The 20,742-nt window shown below is 40.4% G+C and overlaps 1 protein-coding gene across 2 annotated transcripts in view; it reads right to left on the bottom strand.

The window, feature by feature from the left end:
• Positions 1 to 20,742, bottom strand: part of RAD54L2 (RAD54 like 2) — a 112,124-nt gene that overhangs the window by 61,568 nt on the left and 29,814 nt on the right. For both annotated transcript variants that reach the window (XM_049640569.1, XM_049640568.1), the window contains one exon: positions 2,807 to 2,999. In XM_049640569.1, coding sequence (XP_049496526.1) covers positions 2,807 to 2,945 — 139 coding nt within the window. In that variant the 5' untranslated portion in view covers positions 2,946 to 2,999. The remainder of the gene's footprint in view (positions 1 to 2,806; positions 3,000 to 20,742) is intronic.

Below are 20,742 nucleotides of genomic sequence, written 5' to 3'. Positions count from 1 at the left end.
CTTAGAGGGAAATTTATAATTTTGATTGTTTTTATTAGGAAAAAAAGGTAAGCACATTCTTAAGAAGTTTGAAAGTACTGCTAGAAGTAGAAGGAAGATCATTATAAGTAGAAATTACAAAGAAAGTAAACACAAATCAAGAGAATCAACAAAGCCAAAAGACGGTTCTTTGAAAAGGTTAGTACGATTGTTCAGATGTTTGTGCAAACCATGAAGAAGCACTATAAAAGTGAGTTATTGATATCCAATAGAAATGAAACTTCAAATAAAAAAGCTGAAGTAATAATTTCTTTTTTGAAAGTGTTTCTCAATCTCAGCACTATTGATATTTGGCCACAATAACTGTGTGTAGGACGGAGCTGTCCTGTGCAATGTAGGATGTTTAGCAGCATCCCTGGTCTCTGCCCACAAGATGCCAGTAGCATTCCTCCCCCACCTCCCAGAAGTCGTGACAATCAAAACTGTTTTCAGACGTTGTAAATTGTCCCCTGGGAGGTAAAATCATCCCAGGTTGAGAAAGACTGCTCCAAGACAACAAAAGGCCACATCACACTATACCAGCTAAGACTATTCATAGCTATTCCTAATTTTAGAATAGCGGGCCGCTCTACCCATTAAGGTTGTGAGATGACCAGCAAGCCAAGGCAGGAAAGGCAAGACTGAACAAACAGGCAGGTCTCAGATGTTTCAGCAAAATTTCATAGTGTTCAAAATGAGAGAACCAGGAAAACTGTGAGCTCTAAAACAGGGGCAGAATTGCCACAAGTAACACAAGTATCACTTCCATTTGGGAGTGCCTGGGTGAGCACAGCTCTAACACTACAGTGAAACATCAAAAGGATACTTAATCAAATTCCAAGAAGTTAGATAACCCTAGCAAGGCAAGAGAAAAAGTACCTACCAAACACTTTAACACTCGGAACTTTAAAAGCAATAAAAATAAGTCATTTCAAATTTTTAAAAAATCGTTTCATCTGAAAGTTGTATAAATAGTAAAAACAAACAAAAAACCTCCAGTTACACAGCTGTGACAAATCACAATTAAATTCTCACCACTTCTAGGGGCACCTGGGTGGTTCAGTTGGCTAAGCACCCGACTTCAGCTCGGGTCATGATCTTGCAGTTTCTGAGTTTGAGCCCTGCATCAGGCTCTGTACTGTCAGCTCAGAGCCTGGAGCGTGCTTTGGATTCTGTGTCTCCCTCTCTCTGCCCCTACTTTGCTCCCACTGTCTGTCTGTCTGTCTGTCTCTCTCTCTCTCTCAAAAATAAACATTAAAAACAATTTTTTTAATAAACATTAAAAAGTAATTTTAAAAAATCTTGCCGCTTCTAACATAAATAATAAAGTGCACAGAAGGATATGTTTTGTTTTGTCTTAATAATTAAGAACTGAACAAGGAAAACAGAATTCCAAGAAGCCAAGAGGGAAAACTGTGTGTATATATCCATTATACCCACCAGCAACATCTAAAATCCAATCTAAACCTGACATGAATCTAGGGGGTAGCTGAAATATAATTCTGAGAACCCAAATGATAAAAAGCAAAAAGTGATGCAGATACCAGGGGCACTCTAATGCCATCTTAAGAACCATGAGACCAAGGCAAGACAGTATGATGTATATGTGCTGCCGAAGCGAGCACATCAAGACAGTATGATGGTATACCGTTCCAGCACACACTATCTTCCATTATTTCTACTTATTCTACTTTATATAGAAAGGAACTACAGTACCATCTTGGGAGACTCCAACTGAATTACAGTGGACAGCAAATGATATCAGGAAAAATAAATAAATAAAATGGTAATTTCCCTGCCAGAGGTGAAGTGGAAATAGGGCAGAGACTCCTAAACAGTATAAATGAGGAAAAACTGATCCCTGAACAACGTGACAACTGTCAGGATGAATGAGAACTGAAGACAGTACCAGCAGCAAAGAAACAGAATTGATGTTCATTCTCCTAGAATCTGGAGAATAGTAGCACATTTTCCTAGTTCTACTAGTGTGGTCTGTTATAAACAACAGACAAAAACTTTATTCCTCAGTTAACAGGAAGCTTGCAAACAACTCCATCCTATGCTATGCAAGGCTGGAATGAACTGAGAAGCTCTATGGCTGGCCAGATGACCTCACACTGGACTAGAGAAGAAAAAGTCAATGCCACTTCAACAAGTTGGGGGCAAAGGAAGGGTTGAGCCAAATAGGAGTCCAGAGGGGGTCTACCAGCTATGAAGGTGCAGTTCTCTCCCATCAGAAGCAATCTATAGTCACTAGAAATGGCTGGGAGGCAGAGCAGCACCACAGGAGATGCAGTAAGCTTTCCGGAGTTGTGTACCTTTCATCTGAGAATCTCTCCCTAGGTAATCCCCTCATGTCCATACAAGCAGAATTGTGCATATAATTTCAGGAAACTCACGGTTACCCCCACACCTGCCTGTAGCCATCTGATGAATCCATGACCCCCAGACCACAAAGTCTTGCCACAAGGACTCTGCTACTGATTTCTCCATGACTCGGGCAAGATGCTCTACTCTCAAATCTTTGAATCTGAATCCACATGTCTGTCAAAGACGAGTTAAATGCTAAAGGTTCTTCCAGCACTAAAGTGAGGCCTAGATAGAGGAACAACAATTCACTTCCTGAGAAAGAGCATATGAGTTAATTGTTGCTATGCAACCAGTGTCTGCCTTCTCACAATAGATGACCTAAGAAATCCAACTGGAAATACCATGCTTTTCCAGCAAAAAATCCACTAGAAGAAAAGAAAAGAAAAGACAACCCATGTCACTCAGTAGAGCCACTCACCATCCAGTAGGTCTTCCGCGTCATCCCTGCCGTGCTCCTCCACTGCCACTTCCTCCTCCTCCTCCTCCTCTTCCGCATCCTCCAGCTCCACGTCCGGGTCCAGGTCTGGATCGCTCCCTGAGGCGGATTCGTCTGACATGGCTCCCAGAGGTCCTCAGTGGGCATTACCGACTCATGGTACACTGCAGGGGTCCTGAAAGAAAGAAAAGAGGCATCAGAATCACCAAGGGCTTCACTTAGGAACAGGATTCTTTCAAAGAGAAAATGCCAAGGATGAATGCCTTAGAAGGGCAAGCTAACCATACCTGAATCTCCACCTTCCTCACAAGTGCACTAACCCTGAGAAGCTCAAGTTTCTCTTAGCTGCTTGGACATGAAAATATCTTAAAGTGACCAAACACACTCTATGCCTCAGAATTACCATTTGTTCATTCCTTCAACTTCCTGAGCATCAACTCTCTATATTTCTGTTTATCCATACATATACAAATACACATTATAGATATATAATCACAGGCACTATACTAGGCTTTGGGGACACAGTAGGAAGCATGTTGGGGAGTGCTAAGAGGCTGCTGCATGCCAGAAAGAGATCAGGGAGAAGTTCTCATTGAAAAGAGGCCAGAAGAAGAGGGAGACACACAGACATCTGGGGAGAGTGTGTTCTATGGAGAGTGAGCAGCAAGGGCAGAGCCCAGGAGTGAGAGTAACTGGGAGTACTCAAGGAACAGGGAGTGAGTGGGTCCTGCCTAGAGCAGGGCCAGGTCCTGCCTTGGAGCACTACCCAGAAGGCAGTCCACTCTCTAACCACCTGAATAGAAGGCTTCCAGCAGGCAGCTGGCTATTTAGCACACTCCCACTCCTCCCAAGTATGTGGGGAACCTCAGGCTCCCCATGGGCCAGAATGCCCCTGTGCCCATCTCTGCTCTCAGGTTCTGTCCTACCTCTTAGCCCAATTCCAGCTCCACTTCTTCCAAGAAGTCTTGGTCAACTGCCCCAGTCTTCTGGGATCATATTCCTGCTTCTGAACTCCAATAGCCATGCTTGACTATGCTGACCTTCACTGAAGCCTTCACATGGGTTACCTGGCAAAGTGGTTTGCCTTCTGCGGTTTCTCACCTTCAGACCAAACAGTAAATCCCTAAGGGCAGGTATTTAGCTGAGAATTGTTTCTTTGTGGCCTGGAGCTGGAAGCACGTCCTATTTAGATCAATTCATTCATTCACGTTCACTCCCTCATTTGCCAACTTGCTCTATTAACCCTTCTATGTGCCAGGCACTGTGCATGTCTGTCTGTCTCACTCTTTCGCTCTCACTTGGTCTACTTTACTATCAGCTATAAAAGTCATTTCTTCTTGGGGCGCCTGGGTGGCTTGGTCGGTTAAGCCTCCGACTTCAGCTCAGGTCATGATCTCATGGTCCGTGAGTTCGAGCCCCGCGTCGGGCTCTGTGCTGACAGCTCAGAGCCTGGAGCCTGTTTCAGATTCTGTGACTCCCTTTCTCTCTGCCCCTCCCCTGTTCATGCTCTGTCTCTCTCTGTCTCAAAAATAAATAAACGTTTAAAAAAATAAAAAAAGTCATTTCTTCTTGAGGGGGACAAAAACAAGGTAAAGACTGCTCTGAGATAAAGCAAATATAGTAAAATGTTAACATAAAGACTCACTGACCAATTCTTTCCATTTTTCTGTATATTTCAAATTTTTCATAATAAAATGTGGAGGAAGAACACAAAATAAATAATCTTTTATACGACAAACTGCTACAGACAACCACATCCACAATCAGGTTATCCTAAAATTCCTCCCATCTCCCAAAATAAAAACTAAAATACAAGTCTCTAATTATTCAACACAAAAACTATTCCAGAACTGAAATCTCTTATTAAGGTCCAGACACAATTTGAAACAGAATTTTTATGTCCTCCTGAAACAAAATGAAGTAAACTGGATCCTTTAGAGTTCTAGAAAGCTAGAATTTAAGTTCAAGACTGTTTAGTTAAAAGCCACAGGAATTATGAGTGTGTATGTGTCCTGGTGGGTCATGCACTTAGCCTCTCAAGACAATGAAACAAAAAAAAAAAAATCTGTGAAATGATTTAGTAATAAAATTAAAATTTTTGCATTAATAACGCACTTCCAAAACACGTACAAAGTGTATTAAGGCACAGGGAAAAAAGGTGTTCCACAAATACAAATTAATATAACTAATGCTGAGTCACCATTCACTGAGTGACAAATTCCAAATTTCTCAGGGAATAACTATCCTATATCTTTAAGTTCATTAGGTTTTGAAAGGAAGTAGTAAATCAATTAGATGTCAGCAGCTTTGGAAATGAAAATTATTCTGAAGATGAGTAATGATGATAACTCAACAGCAGCTACTCTGTATGTGGAAGTCAATGTTTATAATCAGCATAACCCCTCTGGTTCATCCTAGACTGCTTGAGATAAGTGTTTTGCTTACAGTGTGTTTGGTTGATTATGGAGTGGCTTTTAGAAGACAATTTTTAATTAGCAAGTACCTTAATGTAATCTGAATGTCTGTCATTTCAGAGAAGAAATTATGTGGTTGTGGAAGAATGACAATCACTTAGAGGTAAACAATAATAATGAGAAGCCTCCTGTAAACCTAGTTAACAAACATCTTCAAAATAACCTCAGTCCCAAGCTCCTAATAGATAGAAGCAAATATCAATTAAACATCAACAACCAGGGGCGCCTGGGTGGCTCAGTCAGTCAAGCATATGACTTCAGCTTAGGTCATGATCTCACAGTTTGTGAGTTCGAACCCTGCATCGGGCTCTTTGCTGTCACCTCAAAGCCTTCAGATTCTGTATCTCCCTCCCTCTCTCTCTGTCCCTACCCCACTGAAGCTCTGTCTCTCTCTCTCTCTCTTAAAAATAAAAAAACACTTAAAAAAAAAAATCAACAACCACACATACTACTAGAATTTGAGACATTGGTCCAGGCCCCTACTCAAAACATTTTAAGTACAGGACATTTTAAAATAGTACCCAGGCCAGGGGTACCTGGGTGGCTCAGTCAGTTAAGTGTCTGACCTCAGCTCAGGTCATGATCTTGCGGTTTGTGGGTTCAAGCCCCACATTAGGCTCTGTGCTGATAGCTCAGAGCATGGAGCCTACTTCAGATTCTGTGTCTCCCTCTCTCTCTCTGCCCCTCCCCTGCTCGTGCTTGGTCTCTGTCTCTCAAAAATAAATAAATGTTAAAATAAAAAAATAAAATTATTTAAAAATAAAATAGTACCCAGGCCATCAGATGCCCATAACAGAATAAAGTGGAGAGTGATAGATTTCTTAAATCCCACCAAATTTGGTTATTCTCTTTCCCTACCTTGCAAGAGCCACTAAAACTTCTTTACAGAGATGACACAAATGAATTTTCTCCACTCTTCAAAATCATACCAACGACTCAAAGGGCAGGTTTTGCTGTTACTGATCTCCTTCAAAAAAGCAACAGGGATGCCCAGGTGGCTCAGTTGGTTAAGTGTCTGACCCCTGATCTCAGCTCAGGTCATGATCTCACGGTTCAGCCTCTGGGCTTACAGCATGGAGCCTGCTTAGGACTCTCTCTCTCCCTTTCTCTCTGCCCCTCCCCTGCTTATGCACATGCATGCGCGCTCCCTCAAAATAAATAAACATCAAAAACCAAAAACAAAAAAAAGCAACAAAGGGAAAATGTCAGAGGAATAGTTAACCTTGGGAGGGCAGCAGCACAGTCAATTACATTCTGTCTATAAGGGTATCCACACATACAAACACTTCCATGTGGCACAGCCTTTCAAACACAGACAGCCTGATTCAAGAAATTAGCTCTCAGTAGAACTGTTAGAGGTGAGGAAAAAGGTGATAAGGAAAAAATGTATCTCCCTCATTTGCTCCTCAGCCCATGTGAAACACTGCCTCAACCTCCAGGGAAGAGGAGCGCTAGGAGAGTGATTATGGGTGTGCTACACCTTAATGAGGACCTGTATTCCTACAAAGCAAATTCTGGGAATCAAATTCTATCTTAATGAAACTAGAGAACTAGCTATTTAAAGAAACTCTAAAAAGAATCACTCTGAAAAGTAAATATCCAATCCCTAAGTAATATGTTAAGGTCTACAGTTTAATATATTGTGTTTGCTAAAAGAGGCTATATATAGTTATGAAGAAACCCACTGCCAATCCCAGGCCAGCCCCTTACAGCCTTGAGAGTAAAGGAAAATTTGGTTCCTCTGCCCTGCTAAGTTCAAAAACAATGTCACCTGTCTATAGAGTGGTGCCTGGCTAAGAATCAGTGAAATTAATCATGCAGGCACAGCCCTAAGACACACCCCTGGGGAGGAGAATACACAGGAGAGAAAAACACAAAGACACACACACATACTAGCAAAGCCTTTGTTCACAAAGCAGACCATGCTTGGAGAGTGCACACTAAAATCATAGAACTGTGGGCACATACTGCCTCACCACTGTAGGGCAGCCCATGCAATTTCAGAGGTCCTCAGCAGCATCCTGATGCTATGTTTGATATAAAAGAAACCATTCCAAACTGCCATGTCCTCATTAATTTTGGTAACCTTGAGTTATATTAAATTTCCTCAAATTATCTCAAAGCAATTCCACAGTGAGTGCCATGCACACTTCTTTTTCCATTAAGAGTATAAACAAAACCATGCATTTATGCTAATTTGCAAGGGTATGAAATCTTAAAAGCATGAAAACATTCAGTCTAAAACTTTAGGCAACACTTCAAAGAAACACATTAGTCAAGCAATTTATATAATTCAAAGACTTTTTAAAAAAAGAGTTCAGTCCATTTCCAGTACTCACAGGGTATCAATAAGATTCTTCCAGTCTGCTGAGAGATCAACTGTGGATCTCTGAAGTTATTTCAAAACACCTTTCCTGGGCAAGACAAAAGCCCAATGCATACATGTAGTCCAAATGCCTTTTAATAACCTTTCAGTCACTTAAGAACACATTTAATACACACAAAGCAGGTACAGAGCTAGAAAGTGACACAGCTTGAAATATTTTATTAATGAGACTTTTGGCAATGTGGAGCTTAATTAAGACAAAATAAGGAAAAGAAGGTGAACAAAACATTCAGGGCTCTAAGGAGGAAAGCCACAGGAGACAACTCTCCCCAAAAGGCAATGCAGTGGGGACAGGCCCAGGGACTCAGCACAAAGCACAACAGAGGCACTGGAGCCATGTTTACAGAATCAGTCAAGAAATCTTAATTCCAGGGATGCCTAGGTGGCTCAGTGGTTAAGCGTCTGATTCTTGGTTTCGGCTCAGGTCATGATCTCATGGTTTGTGGGTTTGAGCCCCATATCAGGTTCTGTGCTGACAGTGCAAAGCCTGCTTGGGATTCTCTCTCTCCCTCTCTTTCTGCCCCTCCCCCTCTCATGCTGTCTCTGTCTCTCTTAAAAGAGAAAACAAAACAAAACAAAACCCTAAATTCTAGCCATAGCTCTATGGGAAACTAGCTGCATGACCTTGGTCAAATCAGTTCTCCCTCAGCTTCCATTACCCCTCTTGTTCTAGCCAGGAGAGAGATGGACTCTAGTTCATCTTCAAGATCCCTTCCAGATTCTATGACAGCAGTTCTCAAAGGATGGTCCAGGGACCCCTGGGGTCCTGAAGACACTTTCAAGGGAGCCACAAAGTCAAAATCATACATGGGTTAAAGAACCATCCGAAGTGCAAGACAGACCAATGGATTTTAATGTAATAGAATACAAGAAGTTCCTGGATGTGGTTTAGAATTCCATATTACAATTAACCTTGAAGAAACTACCACTTGTCAGAGTTTAGATACAGTATTAAAGAATACCCACAATTACCTGAAAAGGCTATTAAAACACTCATCCATTTTCCACCTGCCTTCCTCATCTACTTCTACAATACAGTAAATTAACAAAACAATAAGTGACAACAAATTATATGCAGAAGCAGATCTGAGGATCTAGCTATCTCTATTCAATCAGACATTTTCAAATTTTAAAATGTGTCAAACAATTCAACTCTTCTAATTTTTTTCTTTTGGAAAACAATTATTTTTCATTAAAAATTATTTAATACATATTGAGTTTATTATTTTAATTGTTTTTAATGTTTATTTATTTATTTTGAGAGAGAGTGAGAGGAAGGGGCAGAGAGGGAGGGAGAGAGAATCCCAAGAATGCTCCTGTCAGCACAGAGCTCAGTCTCACGAACCATGAGAACATGACCTGAGCTAAAATCAAGAGTTGGTGGACTTCAAGCTGTACTACAAAGCTGTTATCATCAAGACAGTATGGTACTGGCACAAAAACAGACACTCAGATCAACAGCACAGAACAGAGAACCCAGAAATGGACCCACAAACGTATAGCCAACTAATCTTTGACAAAGCAGGAAAGAATATCCGGTGGGATAAAGACAGTCTCTTCAGCAAGTGGTGCTGGGAAAACTGGACAGCGACATGCAGAAGAATGAACCTCGACCACTTTCTTACACCATACACAAAAATAAACTCAAAATGGATGAAAGACCTAAAAGTAAGACAGGAAGCCATCAAAATCCTCAAGGAGAAAGCAGGCAAAACCTCTTTGATCTCGGCTGCAGCAACTTCTTACTCAACACGTCTCCGGAGGCAAGGGAAACAAAAGCAAAAATGAACTACTGGGACCTCATCAAAAGAAAAAGCTTCTGCACAGTGAAGGAAACAATCAGCAAAACTAAAAGGCACCCGACGGAATGGGAAAAGATATTTGCAAAGGACATATCAGATAAAGGGTCAGTATCCAAAATCTATAAAGAACTTATCAAACTCAACACCCAAATAACAAATAATCCGGTGAAGAAATGGGCAAAAGACATGAATAGACACTTCTCCAAAGAAGACATCCAGATGGCCGACTGACACATGAAAAAATGCTCAACATCACCCATCTTCAGGAAAATACAAATCAAAGCCACAATGAGATACCACCTCACACCTGTCAGAATGGCTAACATTAACAACTCGGGCAACAACAGATGTTGGCGAGGATGTGGAGAAAGAGGATCTCTTTTGCACTGCTGGTGGGAATGCAAACTGGTGCAGCCACTCTGGAAAACGTATGGAGATTCCTCAAAAAATTAAAGATAGAACTACCCTACGACCCAGCAATTGCACTACTAGGCATTTATCCAAGGGATACAAGTATGCTGTTTCGAAGGGACACATGCACCCTAATGTTTACAGCAGCACTATCAACAACAGCTGAAGTGGGGCGCCTGGGTGGCTCAGTCGGTTAGGCATCCGGCTTCGGCTCAGGTCATGATCTCGCGGTCCGTGAGTTCAAGCCCCACATCGGGCTCTGTGCTGACAGCTCAGAGCCTGGAGCCTGTTTCAGATTTTGTGTCTCCCTCTCTCTCTGACCCTCCCCCATTCATGCTCTGTCTCTCCCTGTCTCAAAAATAAATAAACGCTAAAAAAAAATTAAAAAAAAAAAAACAAAAAAACAGCCGAAGTATGGAAAGAGCCCAAATGTCCATTGATGGATGAATGGATAAAGAAGACGTGGTATATATACACAATGGAGTATTACTCAGCAGTCAAAAAGAATGAAATCTTGCCATTTGCAACAACGTGGATGGAACCAGAGGGTATTATGCTAAGCAAAATTAGTCAGAGGAAGACAAATATCATATGACGTCACTCATATGAGGTCTTTAAGACACAGAACAGATGAACACAAGGGAAGGGAAGTAAAAATAATATAAAACAGGGAGGGGGACAAAACGTAAGAAACTCTTAAATATGGAGAACAAACAGAGGGTTACTGGAGGGGTTGTGGGAGGGGGGATGGGCTAAATGGGTAAGGGGCATTAAGGAATCTACTCTTGAAATCATTGTTGCACTATATGCTAACTAACTTGGATGTAAATTTCAAAAAAATAAAAAATAAATAAAATTAAATAAATTAAAGAATTTAAAAAGAGCTGGACATTTAACTGACTGAGCTACCCAGGTGCTCCAAGTTTATTACTTTTTAAAGAAATTGATATTTTTAATTTGTTTTAATTTCTAATACAGTGAAGATTAACCATTATAACCCGTATAAACAAAAGCTTTTTGGGATCTTCAATAATTTTTAAGAGTATAAAAGGATCCTGAGACCAAATAGTTTGAAATCTATAGTCTTAGAGTCCATATTTTCAGGTATCATAAAGAAAAATTAGCATTTAAAAAAATGTAACAAACAGAATCACATTACATGAACAACAAAAAATATCTGGACAGTTCCATACTGTATTCAGATAAAAAAGTACAAGATTAATCTGATATATTAATGGTATACAGGTTATTTTATAGATGTAATTCAGCATCAAGGGCAAACTTTCTCAGTGACTAAAGTTAATACTACATTTGAAAAGTCAAACTTTTACTTTTACTATAATCCACAACCTCTTTAAAATGGCCAAGGGCTGGGGCGCCTGGGTGGCGCAGTCGGTTAAGCGTCCGACTTCAGCCAGGTCACGATCTCGCGGTCCGTGAGTTCGAGCCCCGCGTCGGGCTCTGGGCTGATGGCTCGGAGCCTGGAGCCTGTTTCCGATGATTCTGTGTCTCCCTCTCTCTCTGCCCCTCGCCCGTTCATGCTCTGTCTCTCTCTGTCCCAAAAATAAATAAAAAACGTTGAAAAACAAATTTAAAAAAAAAAAAATAAAATGGCCAAGGGCTGAGGTTTCTTGTGTTTGCTCCCTGACTTAGGTTCTTCATCCAAGAAGTCACTGAGCAGCGCATCCCTGCAGGGTCAGTCCCAGGTATTTTGAATAAGTCGGAGTAAAACTCTAGAAGGCCACTGCTGAGAGGAGCAAATTAAAGGCTCATTTAATTCTCCATGGAGTCAGATGGAAAAAAAGGGGGGAGGGAGGGCAACAAACAATTGAGTTGGTAAGATATGAACTAAAGCAGCGGTGACAGCTTTGGCTGTGAGAAGGTTATGTGACATAGCCAATGCTCCCCAGAGGAATCTGGGCTCTGAAAAATTCTCTCCCTCTCTTCTCTCTCTTCTCTCTCTCTCTCTCTCTCTCTCTCTCACACACACACACACACACACACACACACACACACACATGCCACATGTACATTATAATCTAAGGGCAGTAAAAAATAAAAATAAAAATGAAAATAAAAAATTAAAATTAAAATTAAAATTAAAATTAAAATTAAAATTAAAAGTAAGGTCCCTGGATCTCTGAATACAGAGTAAAAGCAATTCTGGCTAAATATGTTACCATTCAACTTGTGACCCCTGTATCTCTTTCCACACAGCTCTCAATTCTTAAAGTGAGGATGACAGAGATGAGGATCTACATGGTGGGGGCATGTTTGGCCTACTTTCCCTAGGCTTGCTGAGGCCCAAACCAGCCCTGAGTGCAGACCAGCCTAAAAGCAGGTCGGGTTTATCTACTAGATGGTAAGACTGAAGTGGCTTGGAGAGAAGCCAAATCATGGCCAGTATCTCATCTCTCCAACTCCCTCTATCTACAACCACCTCCACTGTCCCTGACCAGTCTGTTCCCAAAGACCCAGCCCTCTGAGGCTCTTCCTTTCTCTTAGGAGTTTCTAACTATCACAGAGCCATGGAGCTCAAGGCTGGTTGTCTTCAAACTCAGACAAACACAAGCTGAGCACAGAGGGGATGGTTTGCCCTTCATAGTCCTGCAAACATTCAGCACCAACTTTGGGGACGATCTCTCCATATCTAGTCAACTTATGTACCAGATACAGTCCTGAAAAGCTCTGTGCTAGTAGCATTTCAATAAATCAAAACTTTTAAAAATAAAACTATAACAGGAACTCTACATGAATCCTTCTATAATGCAAATAGCCACTAATTTGCTGAGTTGATGTTGATTGCTTTAGATTTTCAGTTGTCATTCATTTTTAAATAGTTATAACTACAGGGTATACAGGTTGCATACTATGTTTTTCCTAAATTGGTATCTACTACCAATTAACTAAAATTTTAATGGATAACTACTATTTTTTGATATACATGCATATTTTCAAAATATTCTATAGGAAAAAATATGATATACTAATATCACTGTATTTACATGCTTACTCAAGTTTTTGTTAGCTTTGCAAGTAACTTGGGCACTCTGTGTACTAAGCTAAGCTCCTTAAAGACATAAACGTTTCTATGCTTTTTTTTTTTTTTTTAAGTAGGCTCCCCACCCACCGTGGGGCTTGAACTCACGATCCTGAGATCAAGAGTCACATACTCCAGGCGCCTGGGTGGCTCAGTCAGTTAAACATCCGACTTCAGCTCAGGTCATGATCTCACAGTCCATGGGTTCGAGCCCCGTGTCAGGCTCTGTGCTGACAGCTAAGAGCTTGGAGTGTGCTTCAGATTCTTTGTCTCCCTCTCTCTCTGCCCCTCCCCTACTCACACTGTCTCTCTCCATCTCTCAAAAATGAATAAACATTAAAAAAAAAAAAATAGAGTCACATGCTCTACAGCTGAGCCAGCCAGCCAGCCAGGCACACCAATATGAGTAAACTCATCTGGCTCCACTCTTCACAGTTCTAAAGTGAATGGTAAGACTAGTCAGGTGCATACTCCTATGGTGCCTTTGGTACAAAACAAAAATATATTTGGTCCTTTTCCCTGGTTCCTGGCAGAGCTCCCAAACCCTTAGAATTTTCTGAGTGACAGGAGTGTCTTCTGCTGTTTACCCTGAGCCCTCTTTTGATCACAGCTGAATCCATGCCAACAAAGTAACTTAGGGTAGAGCCCCTAGACAGCCTCATGATGGCACTGGTCACCAGAAAGACCCAGTGACTAAAAGACTAGCACTTTCAGCCCTGCCCACCAACCTCCCAAGATGGGAGATGGGGAGCTGGAGAGTAAGTTCTATAAAAACTCTTGAACTCTGAGATTCAGAGAGCTTCTGGGTCAGTGAATACACTGAGACGCTGGGAGAATGGCACAACTGGAAAAGGCATTGAACTCCATGCCACTCCTCCCCCATATTTTGCCCTATGCATCTCTTCCGCTTAGCTGTTCTGAGCTGTGTCCTTTCAAATAAACCAGTAAACATAAGTATATTCCTGAGTTCTGTGAGTCATTCTTGCAAATTATTGAGCCTAAGGAGGGGGGTCATGGGAGCCCTGATTTATGGTCAGTCAGAAGTATGGATAGCCAAGGACTTACAACTGGCATCTGAAGTAGGGGAAAGTCTTATGGGACTGAGTCCTTAGCCTTAGGTCTCTGCTAACTTGGAATAGTGTCAGAAATGAATTGTTGGACACCCATTTGGTATCTGGAGAATCAGAGAATTGGTTATTGGTACTGGGAAATATCCCGGTGCCATAAAGATTTAAGTGACAAACCATAGTAAAAAGTGCAACAAAAAGTCTGAAGATCTATTATTTCTTGACTTCACATGTGCAAAAATAAACTGTGGTATTTACTTCAATGCAAGAGGTAGCCTGCACCTTTAAACTACTAAATGTCACATTTCCAGTGGACTTAAATTATTAAATGGCACAGGGATTTGTAAATGGGAATCCATACTGCATTTACCTCTCAAATCACAAAAAAGGAAAAGAACCACTGATAAAATATGCATTATTTTCTATATTTCCAATGGATAATAAAAACTGATTATGAGAGTAATGAAAAACTAGCAGAACCAATGAGGATCATTAGTAACGCAAGCAGTTCAAATTACATATAGAGTCTAACCATCACCTGTTATTAGATACCTCCCTTGGCCAACACACCCTCTTAGACTGCCAAATCTATTAGTAGCTACCAAAATGTAGAAGAATCAAAATGAGTTCCATTCAAATACAATCCCTTTTTTCTCAAGGTGGCAGCACCTTTCTCCAGAATGCCATGAGGAAGTAAGGATCAGAATATGAACTAGAAGACAAGAATCCAGGGGCTAACCATGTATACCCCACCATATACATAAAATAATTCTTGAAGAATAATTTCAGATTAGAGGAAACTAAATGCAACATGGGATCCTGGATGAGATCCTGGATCCGGGGAAGAAAATAGCTATAAAAGCCAGAACTGAGAATAGTTGAAGCAATGGAATATGGACTATGGTTTAGACAATAGCATTATATCAATATTATATTTCCTGATCTTGAGAATTATTTTGTGATTATATAAGAAAACGTCTTTAGGAAATACACCAATGAAGTCTTTAGTGGCAAAAATAAATAAACAACCTTCTAAAAGACAGTGAAAAAGAGAATAAAATTATCTATTCCTAGTTTTCCAAAGATTTAAACACTTACCAAGTATAAAAATACCTTCTTTCAAAGTACAGATTTGAAGGATTACCTAGCTGACTATTCTCTATAGTTAATTAGTAACAAATTAGTATGAAACTTCCTTTCCGTTAAGACACAAAAAACATAGGGTTAAAAAGGCTAATTAAATTAAGCCTCCCAGCATCCTCATGCACAGACAGGATGTCCTCTTGGTAGGGGGTAGGCCTCTCTCCCTCTTCCTCGGGAGCCCAGCAGGAACTGGAATCATCTCTGAGGCAAGTCTCACCTGGGTTCCCTCTGGAAGGCTCTAGGTCTGGTCAATGTCATAAACAAATAGCACCCCACCAGCAGGTAGAAATTGGACTCACCAGCTTGTCCTCCTTCTTTGTGTAGATGTGGCCCAATTCTGAACAATCTTCTAAGGAGACTTATGTAATCTATCTAGATTACATGTTTCACTGTTACTTTATGGCCAAGGTTATTCAACCTGTGCCCAGTTTCTTAGGCTCTTACACACACACACACACACACACACACTTCACACACTTCAGCATTAAAGAAATAAGTAGCTTAAGATTCATACCACTGAACCAGTTACTTAAGTAAACGTGCCCTATAAGTCTCTCTCTGGTCTAACACTGGACATGAATATTGACAAAAACAGTGACATCTGAACATTAGCAAAAACAGGTGGAGGAAAAAGAGTGTGTACTTGACCTAAAGCCAATATAGTGAAGTAGAAAAAAAGCTTCTTCTTTCAAACTAATACTCCTATAATTCTTTGAGGAAAAGCATATGGAATCTGGACAAAACTCAGGCTACAGATTTTGCAAGTAAGAAGGGGACCTGCAGGGAAACCTCATCTCTGTAAACAGAAATGATGTAAAAATGGACATTAACCCTTGGGAAGAAAGGCCATCTCTCAAAGACCGCAACATGGCTTGTGTGGGTACATACACCAAACCATGTACTCATCACTCTTCAGAAAAAGATGCTTATTCCATGGAGGCAAGGCCACAACTTCATTACACCATATGGGAGGTACAAGAGATCAAAATAATCCACATAGTAATCTTATGGCCATGAGATACTATAATGATAGAGGGGATAAAGGTCACGGACTGAGATGAACAAAAAGCTTGAGGAAATACTTCAAAGAAAAAAGTAGCTGATAGTTATTTTGTAGAAATAATGGTCAAAAGAAAAGGCAGAAAGGCTAGCAATTAATTCGGTCCAAAGCCTATGTATGACATAATAAAGACATTCTGCCAGGCATTGTGGAAGTGATACAATATACATGCCTCAAAGAATGATGCAGAGTAAGAAGCCATAAGACTATCTGACTCCAAAACAGAAAGAATCAGTAACAGTGTCATTTGGGGACACCAAAGAAGTCTGTAGCATTTGAGTAAATAAAAATACCAAATCAAATCTAATCATAATTTAAAATGATACCCTTAATACAAAAAAAAAAAAAATGATGTTTCTGTCCCACTAGGAAATTTACAATGTATTTTCTTCCCTAATCACACTAAACATACTTGATCCCTGGTGCCCAAGATACTCATGAACCCTAGTGCAGTTAAGGGTACAGTCTAGGCCTGCACGGTTGCTCTCTAACCAGGGCGAGGCTGCCCTGGAATTAAACCAAGCCTCTGTCGCATCAGCACTCACTATGCCAACCTACAAAAGTTGGCATCCACCATCCAAGAATAATCTAGTTGATTGAGAGTGAAGAATAAAAGTGGAACACCTAGAGACAACTGCCAAATCTCAAGGACACACTCCAGGGCTGGGTTTGGGCAAAGTTAAGGAAGTTCCAATCTTCTGGTCTTTTACTTAACAAGTAGTTATTACTCATTCTTGTGGCTTGTTCTCAAGTGGACATTGCCCCAGCACCATGGGCAAAATACAAATGCATGAAAAACAGAAAGGTAGTAAGTGATAGAAAAAGGACAGGATGAGGAGCTAAGCTTCCCTCCTGCTCACCACAGCATACAAGAAGGAGTGCAACTCACTGTCACATCACAGGGAGCTGAATGAAAGGCCCAGCTAAGTCAATGGTGGCACTGGCCTAGTTACAAATGCAGGGCTAGAGCTGCCACTCAGCCAAGCTAATCAAGAAACTACTGAACCCTCCACATCACAAGGAGTTCCGGAATCTCCTAATCATCTCTCCCGTTAACTAAAGATAAAAACAAAAAACAAACAAAAAACAATAGCTTCCACAACAAACAATTCTGACAAGTGAGCCTCTTCACATTCCAAACGTGCCTGCTCTTAATGAAGTTCATAACATTATTTTTACACTAGTTTGGATATGACATACGAGGCAGGCTTCTATGTATATTTTTGACTTGATATTAGTACTATACAAACTGTAGTTATTTATAAACTCTCTATAATAAATAAAATATTGAAATTATAAGAATAATTACATATTTTGAGCTTGGACAGGCTTCTAAAAAATGCCACTAACATAAAAGTATGGAAAGAACTTGTGCCATTTTACAAATGCTGCTTTAGTGTTGCTGTTACCTTGATCAAGAACTATGAAATACATTCCATTTCAAATTTCAGAATTAGTAAAACCCAAGATTAAGTGTGCTATTTTATAGCTTCTCTATGGATTATACTTTTTCTCCCCAAAGTCTCTAAAATTACTATCCGTAAAAGAAATTACTGATAGTGAGTACTTGAATACTGGGTATACGAGAGTCATGAAGGTAGGACAGCACCAGAAGATGCCAGGTTAACAGCTCTAGAAGCTATCTAGTAGAAACCAACAAGATAGCACCACAGTAACAAGGTCCATCTAATAATTTGGACAAGAGCTTCCTGCTTGGCACCTTGGCAGACAGGAGATCTTGCAAATTTTCCCAATGCAAAACATCTAAACACATGGGTAAAATTCTATGTAAATGTATCCATTTTTATTTTTAATTTTTTTAATGTTTATTTTTGAGAGAGAGAGAGAGAGAGAGAGAGAGAGAGAGAGAGAGAGAAAGCACGCACGAGCAAGGGACGGGCAGAGAGAGAGAGAGACATAGAATCCGAAGCAGGGTCCAGGCTCTGAGCTGCCAGCACAGAGCCTGACACAGAGCTCGAATCCACGGACTGCAAGATCATGACCTGAGCTGAAGTCGGATGCTAAACCAACTGAGCCACCCAGGCACCCCAATATGCATCCATTTTAAATGCATAACAGTTTTCACCAAAAAAAGTAACAGAATGGACCAAGGACCAAGAATGAAAAGCAAACTGAAAACACAAATACTCTTGAGAGCTAACACAATGGCAGTCCAAGGAGAAGAGGAGGGTGCCAGTCTTGGGGATGGGTGGAAGTAAGATAAGAAACAATGCCTTGGGGTTTAAAGAAGCTAAAAAGGAAAGACTGCAACCTCTACATAAAGACAGAACATGAAGAGCTACACTCCCAGGAAAGAATGATACAGAAAATAACCAGCAACATAGAAGACAACATAAAAGCTGTGTCAACCTAGTTTGGAGGAGGGGAAAAAAGTATCTAATCTACATAGTCCAAGAAATTAATCAAAACTAAAGTGGTCCCAGGCAAGTGATACACACTAGTCAGCTAGAAGTAAATGCAAAACATCTCTGGGACACACCCCAATCTGGGCCACATAAGAGTCCCATAGATAAAGCCTTATTGAAGATGCACTCACAATCCAAAAGTACAAACACATCAACAACTAATCAAACAAAAGCAAGAGCCAACAGGGAAGACTAAAACTAGTTTCCTAAAAATTTCTTTAAAAAAATTTTTTGTTTACATTTATTTATTTTGAGAGACAGAGAGACAGAGCACAAGTGGGGAGAGGCAGAGAAAGAAGGAGACAGAATCCGAAGCAGGCTCCAGGCTTCGAGCTGTCAGCACAGAGCCTGACACGGGGCTTGAACTCACAAACTGTGAGATCATGACCTGAGCTAAAGTTGGACGTTCAACCGAGCCACTCAGGCAACCCTAGTTTCCCCAAAATTTCTGATAATACAACTACCAGATTGAAGGAGATAATAAGCTACATGCTATCTCAAAAGATGCAGAAAAAACTTTCATAAAATTTAGAACTAATTTATGATTACAAAAGCAAACAAACTCTTAGCAAACTAGGTGAAAACTTCTTTCACTGGATAAAAGGAGTCCACCAAAAGCCACCACACCACATTTAGTATGAGAACATATGGGAACATACACTGTAAATTCAGGAACAAGACGTGGTTGCATGCTATCAAAATTTCTATCAACATCAAGTTGTTAGAGATTCTAACCAATAAATAAGACACACATAGAAACCATAAAAATTGGAACAAAGAAAGAAAACTGTCAACGATTGAGGATCCTATTATTTCAACATAGAAAATGTACAGGTAAACTACTATTAGAAATACAGGAGCTAAAAAAAAATACAGGAGAGCATAGTAAGGCAGTTATGTGAAAGATTAATATAGAAAAACCTATCTTATTATTTCTATATGCAGTTAACACCCATTTAGAAAGTATAATTTTAAAAATATTATTTACAATAGCAACAATATCCATATGTTACCTGACAATAAATCTAGGGAAAGGTATGTTAGGATTTTTGTGACAAAAAGTATAACACTTCATTTAAAGACATTAAAAGAGGGGCACCTGGGTGGCTGAGTTGGTTAAGCGTCCACCTCTTGGTTTCCACTCAGGTCATGAGCTCATGGTTCATGAGTTTGAGCCCCACATGGGACTCTGCGCTGACAGTGCAGAGCCTGCTTGGGAGTCTCTCTCTCTCTCCCTCTCCCTGCCCTTCCCATTCTCTCTCTCTCTCAAAATAAATAAACTTTAAAAAATAAAAACTAAAAAGAAATAAACACATTAAAAAAGACCTAAATAATCAGAAAGATTGACATGTTCCAAGATGGAGACTATTACAAAATGTCAATTCTCCCTATAAGCTTTTTGATTTTTAATTTTTTTTTAATATTTTGTTTTTGAAAGAGAGTGCAAGTAGGGGAGGGACAGAGAGAGAAGGAGACAGAATCCAAAGCAGGCTCCAGGCTCTGAGCTGTCAGCACAGAACCCAACGAGGGGCTTGAGCCCACAAACCGTGAGATCATGACCTGAGGTCAAGTTGGAGGCTTAACCAACTGAGCTACCCAGGTACCCCTCCCTATAAACTTCTAATCAAATGAACATCTAATCAAATGCACTTCTAAAATTTTTTTTTTAATGTTTTATTTATTTTTGAGACAGAGACAGAGCATGAACGGGGGAGGGGCAGAGAGAGAGGGAGACAGAATCGGAAGCAGGCTCCAGGCTCTGAGCCATCAGCCCAGAGCCCGATGCGGGGCTCAAACTCATGGACCGTGAGATCGTGACCTGAGCTGAAGTCGGCCGCTTAACCGACTGAGCCACCCAGGCGCCCCTAATCAAATGCACTTCTAATCAAAATCCCCAGGCACAAAATGTGTAAACTGTAAAGGAAAAGATCAATAAATTCCACTACATCAAAAACGAAAATGCACAAGAAAATACAAACAAAGCAAAGATAAGCCAAAGTCTGGGAGATACCTGTGGATATAGAGCCAGTAAAAGGATTAGTATCCACAATATATGAGCACCTCTTTAAAAACCAGTAAGAAGTCACAATGAGATACCACCTTACACTT

The sequence above is a fragment of the Panthera uncia genome, chromosome A2, assembly GCF_023721935.1.
Source record: "Panthera uncia isolate 11264 chromosome A2, Puncia_PCG_1.0, whole genome shotgun sequence".
Lineage (NCBI taxonomy): Eukaryota > Metazoa > Chordata > Mammalia > Carnivora > Felidae > Panthera > Panthera uncia.
The sequence above is the reverse complement of the archived record's forward strand: the minus strand, read 5'-3'. Positions and strand labels throughout refer to the sequence as shown.